The sequence below is a fragment of the Pyrgilauda ruficollis genome, unplaced genomic scaffold, assembly GCF_017590135.1.
Source record: "Pyrgilauda ruficollis isolate IOZ18807 unplaced genomic scaffold, ASM1759013v1 scaffold34, whole genome shotgun sequence".
Classification (NCBI taxonomy): Eukaryota; Metazoa; Chordata; class Aves; order Passeriformes; family Passeridae; genus Pyrgilauda; species Pyrgilauda ruficollis.
The window spans coordinates 1,208,060-1,221,086 of record NW_024524822.1 but is presented as its reverse complement, the minus strand read 5'-3'; the positions used below and the strand labels follow the sequence as shown (position 1 = coordinate 1,221,086).

The 13,027-nt window shown below is 58.9% G+C and overlaps 1 protein-coding gene across 1 annotated transcript in view; it reads left to right on the top strand.

Annotated features, from left to right (window-relative positions):
• Nucleotides 1-3,059: 3,059 nt before the first annotated feature.
• The window catches only part of RGS3 (regulator of G protein signaling 3), a 70,189-nt gene continuing 60,221 nt past the window's right edge, over nt 3,060-13,027 (top strand). The window contains exons 1-8 of the mRNA XM_041474994.1: nt 3,060-3,147; nt 6,760-6,810; nt 7,859-7,917; nt 8,556-8,650; nt 9,482-9,550; nt 10,226-10,286; nt 11,618-11,697; nt 12,795-12,812. Of these exons, the coding sequence (XP_041330928.1) occupies nt 3,060-3,147; nt 6,760-6,810; nt 7,859-7,917; nt 8,556-8,650; nt 9,482-9,550; nt 10,226-10,286; nt 11,618-11,697; nt 12,795-12,812 (521 nt within the window). The remainder of the gene's footprint in view (nt 3,148-6,759; nt 6,811-7,858; nt 7,918-8,555; nt 8,651-9,481; nt 9,551-10,225; nt 10,287-11,617; nt 11,698-12,794; nt 12,813-13,027) is intronic.

Sequence of the window (13,027 nt, the reverse complement as noted above, 5' to 3'; positions counted from 1 at the left end):
AGAAGGACCTGGGGCTGCTGGATGTGTCCAGAGGAGACACCTGAGCTGCTCCAAGACTGGAGCCCCTCTGCTCTGGAGCCAGGCTGGGAGAGCTGGGGGTGCTCACCTGGAGAGGAGAAGGCTCCAGGGAGACCTCAGAGCCCCTTGCAGGGCCTGAAGGGGCTCCAGGAGAGCTGGAGAGGGACTGGGGACAAGGATGGAGGGACAGGACACAGGGAATGGCTTCCACTGCCAGAGGGCAGGGATGGATGGGATATTGGGAATTAGGAATTGTTCCCTGTGAGGGTGGACAGGCCCTGGCACAGGGTGCCCAGAGCAGCTGTGGCTGCCCCTGGATCCCTGGCAGTGCCCAAGGCCAGGTTGGACTTTGGGGCTTGGAGCAGCCTGGAACAATTGAAGCAGGCATGGAGCTGGATGGTCTTTAAGGTCTCTTCCAACACAGACCATTCTGTGATTCTCAGCCTGTCGTGAACACCCAGTTCAGGGCAGCATCTCCAGTGTCCTGGACAGCTGCTTACAGATTAATAAAGCCCTGACAGGACTGGTCATCTGTTTTAAATAAAATAAAACTGTGCTGAGCAGGGCCTCTGGGATGCACTTGGTGTGTGGGATGGGAAGGGCCATGGCCAAGGCTGCAGCTGGGGTTCCTGCCAGGGGTGAGTCCCTGTGAGCGTGGCTCTGTCTCCTCTGTGACACTGCATCAAGTGAATTGCCATTGTTCCTCCTCTCTGTGCTCACAGGGAAGGCTGGGCCAAGGTGGGCACAAACCCCCGTGGCAGATAAAACTGAGGGTACAGCAGAGCCTGTGCTGTCCCTGCTCCCGGTCCTGCTGCATCCTGCTCTCATCTCCTCTTTCCCCTGGCAGGGCCAGGGCAGAGTCCCGCGGTGCTGGAGCATCTGCCAGCAGCGGCCAGGGCGCCACACCGGGCTGGACACTCCCGGCTGCGGGGAGCCTCAGGGAGCAGGAGGAGGATCAGCCGTGCCCGAGTGAAGGGGAAAGGTGAGTGAGGGGTGTGGGGGGGCTCTGGGCCAGCGGGGGCTCAGCCCTGGCCATGGATGTATGGAGGGGCCACCGCGGGCAGGGTGGAGGGGTGTGTGTCCGCCAGCCTGGGCTGCACGGAGATCTTGTTCTTTTCCATCCTGGAGAGATCTGGCACAGCCCAGCCTTTGGGGAGGGCTTTTCCCCTCAAGATCCATCTCCACCATTCCTCCACACCCTCCGGAGCTGGTGCTCAGCCCTGGTGCCTCCCGGTGAGCTGTGGTGCAGCACCCAGAGCCGGTGGGAGCACCCCCAGCTCCTGGGTGACGGAATGGGCTGCTCTGGGCTCTTGCTGGGTGACCCCATAAGCCTGGGGGGGCTGCGTGCCTCTTTCCTTGTCACATGAAAGCCAAGCAGGTCACCCATGCCCTGCCATCCCCCCGTTCCGGCTCACCCTCCCAGACCAGCTCTGCTGCAGTAATGTCCCCAGGCTGCTGTGCCTGCTCCTGCCCCGCGCTGCTGCAGCTCCTTGAGCAGCTGAGATGTGCCAGCAAACCCGCCCGGGCAGGCCCAGGGACTGCTGACACCAGCGAGGGTCTTCTCCTTCTCCTGCAGCTCATTCCTGGGGCACCATCGGCAGGGTGGCTCCGGGGTCCGCGGGGGCGGGCAGGGCACTGTCCCCACCCCGGCACTGTCCCCATCCAGGCACTGTCCCCGCGCTGCCACAGGTGGGGCAGGGCACTGTCCCCATCCCGGCACTGTCCCCACCCCGGCATGGTGGGGACATGAGGGCAGGGCACTGTCCCCATCCCGGCACTGTCCCCACCCCGGCACTGTCCCCGCCCTGGCACGTGGCCGCAGGTGCGGTCCCGGTTCCAGCCCCGGGGCCGATGGGAGCCGCTCCATTCAAACCGCGGCGGTTGTTCCGTGTCCCGTGGAAACCCCGCTCCCTCGGGGACGGCTCCAATTACCGCGGCTCCTAATTAGCGGTGCCGTGCCATGGAGGCCGGCAATGTGCGCAGGGTCTCGCTCTGCTCCCGCCGGGCCGGTGCCCTCCCGGGAGCGTCCTTCTGCCTCAGCACGTTCGGTAAGCGCGGAGCCGCGGCTCGGGGAGCCCGGGGATGCCACCCCGGCCGGGCGCCCTGGGAAGCGGCTCCTCAGGGAGCAGGAGGAGGATCAGCCGTGCCCGAGTGAAGGGGAAAGGTGAGTGAGGGGTGTGGGGGGGCTCTGGGCCAGCGGGGGCTCAGCCCTGGCCATGGATGTATGGAGGGGCCACCGCGGGCAGGGTGGAGGGGTGTGTGTCCGCCAGCCTGGGCTGCACGGAGATCTTGTTCTTTTCCATCCTGGAGAGATCTGGCACAGCCCAGCCTTTGGGGAGGGCTTTTCCCCTCAAGATCCATCTCCACCATTCCTCCACACCCTCCGGAGCTGGTGCTCAGCCCTGGTGCCTCCCGGTGAGCTGTGGTGCAGCACCCAGAGCCGGTGGGAGCACCCCCAGCTCCTGGGTGACGGAATGGGCTGCTCTGGGCTCTTGCTGGGTGACCCCATAAGCCTGGGGGGGCTGCGTGCCTCTTTCCTTGTCACATGAAAGCCAAGCAGGTCACCCATGCCCTGCCATCCCCCCGTTCCGGCTCACCCTCCCAGACCAGCTCTGCTGCAGTAATGTCCCCAGGCTGCTGTGCCTGCTCCTGCCCCGCGCTGCTGCAGCTCCTTGAGCAGCTGAGATGTGCCAGCAAACCCGCCCGGGCAGGCCCAGGGACTGCTGACACCAGCGAGGGTCTTCTCCTTCTCCTGCAGCTCATTCCTGGGGCACCATCGGCAGGGTGGCTCCGGGGTCCGCGGGGGCGGGCAGGGCACTGTCCCCACCCCGGCACTGTCCCCATCCAGGCACTGTCCCCGCGCTGCCACAGGTGGGGCAGGGCACTGTCCCCATCCCGGCACTGTCCCCACCCCGGCATGGTGGGGACATGAATGGGAGCCGCTCCATTCAAACCGCGGCGGTTGTTCCGTGTCCCGTGGAAACCCCGCTCCCTCGGGGACGGCTCCAATTACCGCGGCTCCTAATTAGCGGTGCCGTGCCATGGAGGCCGGCAATGTGCGCAGGGTCTCGCTCTGCTCCCGCCGGGCCGGTGCCCTCCCGGGAGCGTCCTTCTGCCTCAGCACGTTCGGTAAGCGCGGAGCCGCGGCTCGGGGAGCCCGGGGATGCCACCCCGGCCGGGCGCCCTGGGAAGCGGCTGGGGAGCTGCTCCTCGAAGGAATCGGGGCCGGGCAGCAGCTCCTGCCTCTCTGAGCCGCGGTAATTCCTGGAGGCAGGAGCGCCCCGCGCCCGGCTCAGGCTCTGCGGTGTGGGAAGCGCTCCCAGGTGTCCCAGGCCCGGCTCCTTCTGCCGCCTGGATGGACACGAGCTGGGGTAGGGCTGTGCCCCCGTTCGGGCAGAGCCCCAGTTTCCTTTATTCTCCTCGGGGGGTCTCTCTGTGGCTGTCTCAGGTGTGCAGAGTGGGTTTTGGTGGCTCTGCAGAGGGAGCTGGCCCGGCCCTGGCTCGCTGCTGGCCCCAGGGAATCTGGATGTCTTGTGGATATCTTGGTGGTGCGTGATGGCTGGGCAGCAGTGTCACACACAGGGCAGCTGGGTGCCCCTTCTGGGTGCTGCTTTCAAAGCAGCAGTTTTGTTTTCTTTCAAAGCTTCTCTTGCTCTCATGAGCAGAGCTGGTAACCACGCAGTGAGCTCCTTCCTAGGGATGTTGCCCCTTCCCAGGGATGCTGCTCCTTCCCCTTTTGGACTTCTGAGTGCCAAAGTGCTGAGGATGGCCTGGAAGCTGAAATATTCCTGTATCTGTAGGATAAAGTCCAAATAATGTGGGTTCTGTGGTGCCTCCTGGCTCTGTAACCAAGTGCAGGCCAAACATCATCTCTGCAGCCACATGAGCTGAGCATCAGTGGTGAGATGTGGAGTTGTGTTCTGAGCTGCAGAGCCTGGCAGGACAGGGCCAGCACTGCCCTCTCACTGAGGGTGACTAGGAGAGAGTCTCCCAAAGGGCTGGTGCCAGGGCAGAGACTGTAGATGGTGATTTTGGGGTGCCTTGTGCCCATGGGGACCTCCCACCCTGGCAGGATCTGACACTGTCCTCTGGCAGGAATCCCCACTGGCATTTGAGAGAGGGTTCTTGGATGCCCCAGCCAGGCCCAACACTGTGTTTTTCCTACAGTAACAGAAAAGGATTTAAGAAGAACTCAAAAATTTCCATTTGTCAGAGAACATCAGCAAGGAGCAGGTTTCCCTGCTAGGTCTGCTCCCATAGAAGGCTGCCCTATCCCCTCCCTTAACCTGGCAAACTTCTCTCATGGGTGGGAACCTGTTTGATTACCATCTTGTGCTTGTTCATGCCCATTTTCCCCTGTTCTCCTTGTGCCAGCTTTGTTCCTTGGCATGAATTGCCTCTCCCGACCCCGTGGGTCCAGATGGATGGGGCTGGGAGCATTCTGTGTTGCATCCCTGCAAGCCTGGCTGAGTCCTGCTCTGTGATGAGATGTTCACCCAGGAGCTGCATGTGGCTTCTCCCTCTGCCCTTCTTCTGCACTTATTTTAATTTATATTAACCTTTATTTAACAGAGAGGACCTGGACAAGCTGTGTCAGGGCCTCTCTGCTGTTTCCCTCAGTTCTTGTTAGGGATGTATCAGGAGATAAATCCAGGGCAAAAGGTTTCGCTGACCCTCTGCACTTGGAATGAGGTGGGAATCCAGCCCATGAACCTGCCTTGACAGGGATTGTGTTCCTGCCCACCCAGGTGTGGCACAGGTCACTGCTCTGCTCATCTGACAGCATCCCAGCCCTGTCTGACCACAGACCTTGGCACAGCACACCCTGCCACCAGCTCCAGCTGGATCATTCTTCCCAGAGCAGCTTCCCTCTGTGATCCTGGCCCTACACAAGCCAGTGAGTGCCTCCCAGGCCTGAGCAGGGGTCAGGCAGGGGCTGGAATGTGCTGGGGATGGTGATTTGTCCTCTCATGGGCTTGGGAGACACTCAGGAGCAAATGCACTAAGAGGGAAATGTCCTCTGTTCCTCACAGAGAGGAGAGCACCTCAACTCCCAAACCCTACTATGGCCAATTTGTGTTTCTCCCAAAAAAAGCAGAGCTGCCCCTCTTCTCCCTGCTCTCCTCTCCTCTCCTTGGTGCTGGGGCAGCCTCTGCCAGGGGCCCTGTCCCCACAGCAGTGACACACACAGGGCAGGGGTGGCCCCATCCCTCGCTGTGCAAAGCTTTGGCCCCTGAGCTCCCCAGGAGCAGCCCCAGCCAACCCAGGGCAGGACAGTCCCCAAACTGGCACCCCCCCCAAATTACCCAGCACAAAAACTTCCCTTCTTCCCCTCTCCCTTCATGCCCCTGGCTCCTCCTCATGCTGGGCTGCACTGGGGCAGTTTCCTTTGTGCTGTGACATCTGTTGTGTGCTAACAGAGGAGCAGGCATGGCTTTGGGGCTGGGCCAGGGCTCTCTGGGCTCTCTGGGCTCGGTGGGTGGATGGAAACAGGCTTTTCCCACAGTAGGAGAAGGTGCCTAGGGAGTTCCCTGCTCCCATTGCCAGAATGGATGGGCAGTGTGAGGCTGGGGTTGGTGTGGGTGCTGGAGATGGGTGGGGGGCTGTTCAAGGAGGAGTCCTGGCACAGGGGATGTCACTCCCTTTGGCAGGGGCACAGAGTGGCAGAGATTGGGGGTGCACAGAGGTGTCCCCAGAGGGTTCCCACAGTCCCAGAGGTCTGCAGATGGCAGAGGGGTTCCAGCCTTGTGCCTGAAGTGGGAGGATGACACTGGGGACAGCATTCTGTCTGCTGCAAACCAGTGTTAGAGCTGTCCTGCCTCACCCACCCAGCTCCTGCCTTTGCTCTCTCACCTTGCACTTGTGCTAATGCATACACACACCATTTCCACGTGTCCATGAATACGTGAGCTGCTCAGAGGTTGAACCTTTTTTTTTTTTGAGTGAAATATGTGTTCTCTGAATTGTTTCAGGTTAACAATCCCATCAGATATCCCCTCCCAAGCGAGCCCAAACCCTTGGGCGTGTCTTTGGCAAAATGAAGTGTTGGGTTTTAACTTGCAAGATGTTTATGTGTCTGTATGTTATGTTTAATTGCCTGTAAATGATGTTTACTCACTTGTTTGCTGTGTTTTGTAAACTGGGGAAGAAGTGAAAATGGGATCTTTGCTTTGGACTAAGGCAAACATCATAGCAGTGATGGTTTCAGTTCTTGGCTTCTCCAGGGGTGTTGGGAAATGTTTAGTTTTGGGTCAATTCAGAACAGTTACATGATTAGAGACCCTTCACTGCCATTAAAATCTGCACATCCCATTGAGGGTGGCAGGCCCAGCTCCTGGGGAACCTTTTGGGAGAACACCCAGAGGGGAAGCAGCTCACCCTGCACCCCGCAACCATCACACCCCGACCCTGACCAACACCATGGGCTGAGTCTTCTGTCAGTATGAGCCTTGTGGCGGGGTTTTTGAGCTGATGCAGAGCTGCTAGTGCATGGAAAAGTGAGGGAGTGGGTGTGAGCAGGCTGGCAGAGCAGTGGTGCTGCCCTGGGTGCTGTGCCCTCACCAGCAGGGCACACCTTGGCTCTCCCAGCACTGACCTCCTGCACAGGGATGTTTCCCGCAGATCCCTGCCTGGGGGGAAAGGCAGGATGTGTCTGGCCCTGTGTGAGCCTTGCAGCTGTGGAGTGGCTGAGTCCTTCAGCCTGTCCTTCAGCCTGTCCTGTCCTGTCCCCTCCTGTCCCAGGCCAGCTGAAGCTGTCCATCGAGGTGCGGGGCCGGACGCTGGTGCTGCACGGTGAGTGTGTCCCTGGGGCATCCCAAATTAGCCACGGTGGGCTGGTGGTGGGGACAGCACTTGCATGCTCTTCCTTCTTGGTCCTGTTGGACCACTGGGAGCTCTTTGATTAAGAGACCAAACTGAAATTTCCAGAGACCTTCATGTGTTTGCATCCATGTGTATAAATGACTTTTCTTTTATTCTATATAAAGAGAAAAAGGCAAATCCAATTTGGAAAGGAAAGTCTGAAATGCTTTGTCTCTGCCAAAACCCTTTTGCCATATTTGCCAGGATTTCCAAACTCTTCTGTTGCCTCCAAATGCTGCAGTTTTTAACACCAGCAGTATTTCTTCAATGAAAGTGTTTTGATGGTGATTATCAGAGAGGCCAATGGGAGTGTCAGAACAATATCTTTTTTTTGGGAAACACCTGTCTGAGGGTCTGGCACAGGCTTTACCCCAAATCCCTCCATCTGGAGCAGCCCCACGGTGAGCTGGGTGTGAGTGGTGGGGTCTTGTCCTGGCACATTCCTGACACATTCTGGCACATTCTCGCACATCCCTGGCATACCCTGGTACATCCCTGGCATACCCTGGCACATCCCTGGCACATCCTGACACATCCCTAGCCCATCCCTGGCCCATCCTGGCACACCCCTTGCCCCAGGTACCTGCAGAGTCCCAGCAGTGGGGCTGAGGCAGCAGGGCTGAGCAGCCCTGGGCAGTGTCAGGGCAGTGTCACTGCAGTGCCAGGGCAGTGTCAGGATGGGCTGTTGATGTTTAACTGGAGGATCTGTTTGGCTCCAGGGGAGGGAGAGCAGGGCTGGGGAGGTCGGGCAGAGGGAATGCAATTTGTGCCACCCAGATGCTGAACTGCTCTGCCACCACCTGAGCCCAGGCTGCATTTATAGCACGGGTGTGTTAAAGGGAAAGTACCAGCAAGCCCTGCCCCTGTCTGAGGGGGTTCTGCCCCACAAGGAGGGATCAGCCTGTGGAGCAGAGCAGTGTGGGGTAGAGAGATGCCCTCCCTGCTGCTTTGGGATGTGACCATTTCATTTCCTTTCCAGTCATGGAAGCAAAAGGTCTGATGGGAGCAGAGTGCTGTGTGTGCGACTCCTATGTGAAGGTGGGTTCTCCTGGGGCTTTGCTCAGGGAGCTTTGTGCTTTTTGGGGAGAATTTTGTGGCTGGCTCCTCGAAGCTTGCTCTGCACTGTTTTTCCCTTTCACTTCCTTCTCCATCCTGCTCTGGATGAGCATCCCCAGCATGCAGGGAGCTGGCTGGGCTCTTGCCCAGCGCTGGACAGCTCATAGGTTTTGTTGGCAGTGTCTGGATGAAGTAGAAAAGGGGAGGACAGGACCCTGCTGAGGGCTGTGTCAACCATTCCTTGCAAGAACATCCAGAGGGTGCCCAAAGCCTGGTGGGGATGTTTGCTGGCACAGGGTGGGTCTCCTGCTGGGATGTGCACAGTGCAGGAAGCAGCTCCCCTGAGAGGGGTGCGAGTCAGACCCCAGCCAGCCACACTTGTGTATATCACTCCGTAGTTTTCTGCTCTGTTCCCTCCCTCCCCTGCCCTGCCCCAAGGGGTTTTGAAATGCAATTACCTGACAGGCAGAAGGGTGGAGTGATCCCAACCACCGTTAGCTCAGGCTCAGCAGGATCTTTGAGCTCAGCTATCCGTACAAGTGTCTGTGCCAGTGTCCTGCCAGGGCAGCTGGGGAATGTGCTCTGGGAATGTTAACACGCTGCTTGTTTTCTTCCCAAAGATGTCCATTGTGCCAGATGCTGACTGGAAGTGCAGGCAAAAGACGAAGACAGTGCCAGACAGCAAAAATCCTGTGTTCCATGAGCACTTTGTGTTGTGAGTATGGCAGGGCAGAGGCAGCTCTGGGCCATCCCTCAGCACCGTGTCACACAGAGCACTGGGGACCCCATGCCACTGTGCCAGGGCTCCCTCCCCACGCCACAGCCCTGTGTTTGCTTTTGCTTTGTGATCTCTAATAAACACTCAGCACGCCTGAGCAGCTCTGCTGCTGAGATGAGGAGTGACAGCCATTATTCTGCTGGTTTTTGTAGCTGAAGTGCCTTGAACTTTTGGGCAGAGCTCTGCAGAGCTGTCAGCACACACAGCATGGCAGCGCAGCTCCTGCATGCTCAGACTTTCTTGCTGGGCAGGAGTTGGACAAACACACTTCATTTCCTAGACCTGGCACCTGCAATAGTGTGACTGAGGCAGGTAAAAGGGTTTCCTACAGCTCCAGCATGTCTCTACATGGGAAAGGAGCTGCATGACTTAGTGTTTGAGTAGAGCTTGTCACTGCTGGTGATGGGGGCTGTGCCAGCCCTCTGACCCATGCAGCATTGGATTTGGCACAGGGTGGTGGTTTCAGAGCATGAACTGTGGCTTGTTCCTTGCACTTACCCTTTGGTGTTGGATGTGTCTTCCTGCAAGACTATTTCCCCCTTGAAGGCACATGAGTGGTGTCCCCACACCTGCCCAGAAGAGGTCACATCCCCTTGCAGCTGTCTGTCAGGAGTGAGCAGTTTGCTCTTTGGGGAGGTGCTGCCGTGCTCTGTGCAGAGACTGGAGGAGAACACCTGGCTGTGAGGAGGCTGAGGAGCCTGTGGCTGTGAGGGCAGCCCCTGCTGAGTGCTCCTGGGGAGGCTGATGGGCTGTGCCCTCTTGTTACAGCCCTGTGAAAGAGGCGGATGAGCAGAAGCGTCTCCTGGTCACGGTCTGGAACAGAGAGAGGAATTCCAGGTAAGGGGCTGCCAGCTGTGATAGGATTCTTTTCAGATGGGGCTGTTGTGGCAGAGACTGCCCCCTGCTCTGGTCACTCCATGTGAGCTCCTCCAGGGTCCTGGGCCCCGAGGGCTGGCCCTGACCTCAGGGCTGCTCTGCTCAAGGCCTTGGACCAGGGATGCCCAGCTGGGGTCGCACTTGTGGGCAGCCAGTGCTGGGGAGCATCATGGGCAGCAAACCCTGCCCTTGGCACTCTGTTGCCATCAGTGCTGCTTGGTAGCCACCAGCTGGGCCAGCATTTAAACCCCTGTGGCTGCTCGTGCCTGCACTGTTGGCCAAAGCCAGGTGGGGCTGGAGTGGGCTGGGACCTCCCCTCAATCTGGGGACAGTGCAGCGAGGGCACCAAGGGGCCTGGCACCTTGCAGGCTGTGCTGCCAGCCCAGGCAAGTGCCACCTTGGCCAAGCTCCTGCCAGCACCAGGTGGGCTGGAGGTGACCAGGGGGCTTCAGCCCAGCTCCTCCTTGCCCTGCAGGTGTGCTTGCACCCTATCTGCTCACACCAGGGGCACGTCCTGGGCACTGCCTGGCACCCAGCATGGGATGGTTGGGGTCTCCCTGAAAAGGGGTGCCAGGGGGGATCTGGTGCTCCAGCAGGCGTGTGCTGACAGTCCCTGAACTCTTGATTGTCCTGCAGGCAGAGTGAACTGATCGGCTGCATGAGCTTTGGTGTGAAATCCCTCCTGTCCCTGGACAAGGTAGCTCTGTGTCCCAGTGCAGGGTGTGGGGCTGGGCCAGGGCTCTCTGGGCTCTCTGGGCTCGGTGGGTGGATGGAAACAGGCTTTTCCCACAGTAGGAGAAGGTGCCTAGGGAGTTCCCTGCTCCCATTGCCAGTATGGATGGGCAGTGTGAGGCTGGGGTTGGTGTGGGTGCTGGAGATGGGTGGGGGGCTGTTCAAGGAGGGGTCCTGGCACAGGGGATGTCACTCCCTTTGGCAGGGGCACAGAGTGGCAGAGATTGGGGGTGCACAGAGCTGTCCCCAGCAGATGCTGCCTGCCCAGTTTTCAGGGAGGGGACACAGGACACAGGGCCAGGCTGGTGTGGGTCACATCTGAGATGTGGCTGAGGGGATGTGATGGTGGGGCACATGCAGGAGTCTGCCTGATTCCCAGCATTGTGCTGATGGGCACAGGGCAGCCACAGAGGTCTTTCTGGCTGTTCCTGCAGGAATTCTGTGCCAGAATCCCTGTCCCTGCTGTGGCAGGTTTGACAGTGCTGCTGCCCCAGCCTGGCTGCTGCTCGTCAGTACAGCTGCTCTGCCTTCCTCGGGCAGGGCTCCCGTGCCTGCGGCTCCCAGCGACCACCAGAGCCTGGGAACCCTTCATCCCATGGGAACTCTTCATCCCAGTGGCCAGTGGGGAGGGGTTCTGTCCCTGGGCAGCAGAATGTCTCATCAAGCTGGAGGGGTTTCATGGAAGTGTCAATACATCCCCTGAGCTCACAGAATCACAGAATATCCTGAAGAGACCCACAGAGAGCATTAAGTCAGACTCCTGCACAGACAATCCCACCCTGTACCTGAGAGCGTTGTCCAAATGCTCCTTGATTTTTAAAATTTTCTCGCCTGAGGTGTGTATGTTTTCTTCATAGCATGAGACTAAAAAGGAGCTGTTGGTGGTGGTGGCCTGAGAGGTGGGTGAAGCAAGGCCTCCTCTGAAATTTGGACAAGTGAGATGCAGTTTTTTAACAAACAGTGTGGTGCTCACAGGGCCTCAGCAAGGCTGAGATGAGGTCCTGTCCCCTGGCTGCTGCATGATCCTGCTGGATATCCCTCTAAAAACCTGAAGTCTTGGTGCTTCAGTAAAACCCTGCAATCTTGGTGCTTCAGTGTTGTTCGTTCCCTCTTGCAGGGAGGATGGAATTTTAGCTGTTGCTGAGAGCAGGACTGTGTTTGTGTGTGTGTGTGTGTGTGTGTGTGTGTGAGCAGGTCTGGGCACCTCTGTGGCTGTACCTGGGGCAGCTGCTGCCCTGGCTGGCTGCAATGGGCTGAGCAGCTGCCCTGCATGCCCAGCTGCTTCCCTCCCCACAGGAGATCAGTGGCTGGTACTACCTCCTCGGGGAGGACCTGGGCAGGACCAAGCACCTGAAGGTGGCCATGAGGAGGCTGAAGCAGAGCACAGGTGTGTCCCACCACGGGAATATCCCGGGGGTGTTGTCAAGGCTTGGAAAAGGAGTCACTGCTGTGTCTGAACCTGTGTGAGGAGCAGCCCCAGCCCCACTGCACCTTGTGCCCCACAGGCACTGCTCAGCCCTGTGGTGCTCAGTGGGCACTGGTATCCCAAAACCTTGTGGGGTGGGGACTTTGGCTGGTTCAGCAGTCCCTGCTCTCCCCTTCAGCCTCATTTCTGGGGCTCTTTGGGGATCCCAGCCCTGCAGCCACATCTCTTTCTCTTGCTTGGCTTGTCCTCATGCTGCCTGCTGGCTCTCGGACTTGGGGCTCATTGCTGTGGCCATGCTCTCTTTGCCCCTGGGGTCTGGGCTTGATGTTTGGGAGCTTTTTCTCCTGCCTTGGTGTCACAGCGCTGCCAGAGTGTGGAGGAGCAGAGGCTGTCACAGGGCAGGGTGGGGCAGCAGAGCCTGTCTCAGGTGTGCAGCCACCCTCGAGCTGCTGCCTGGAGGGGATGTGCCCATGCCATGTAAAGATCTCATGTGCAGTGTGGGATTGTCAGGTGTGCTGTCACACTCATGGGGCCTTTTCCTTTTTAAAAACTGTTTTAAAAATAATTTCAGAAGTCAAGCCAAGAAGTCAAAGTGCAGCCCAGGAGGGCCAGGACGCTGTGACCCTGCAGCAGCTGAAGGTGGGTGTGACAGGGCTGTGACCCACCAGCACTGGGAAGATGTGGGGTCGGGTGCCTGCCTGAGGGGTTTCCAGAGAGCCAAGGGACAGTGTTTTAGTGAGGGTGATGCTGAGGTGAGGGAGCTCTGTCACCTCCCTGTCACACCATGGCTGTCACAGACAATTTGTTACCCCAGTCAGGCCCCAACTGGTGGAGGGGGTGATTTGGGTGCTAACCCCCCTTGCCCCAGGGACCTTCTGTTTTCCAGTGTGTTCCCACTCCAGACAAAGCACCAGCACTGCCTGGGATGGTGGGGCTGGGGCTGGCAGGCTCCTGCCCCACAGCATGGGCCCCTGCCTGGTTCTGTGGCTCCTTGGACACGTCTGCTCCTCTCCTCCTTCCAGGACCGTGTGCTCTGGGAAGGGAAAGGCCCATGGTGGAGCCTGGGTGATTTATAGGAGAGGCAAGGATGGGAAATGGGAACACAAACACATGGTTTGCATCGGAAACGGGGCTCGGGCGGCCCCGTGATTTATCTGTGCCGAATTCCGCCCCGTGCTTCCCTCAGCTGCATTTGCAGTTATTTGTTTTACAGCGCAGGGCTGAGCAAGACAAACAAAGCCAGCGCCCCTCTCCTCCCTTCCTCTCCGGCAGTCGCCACT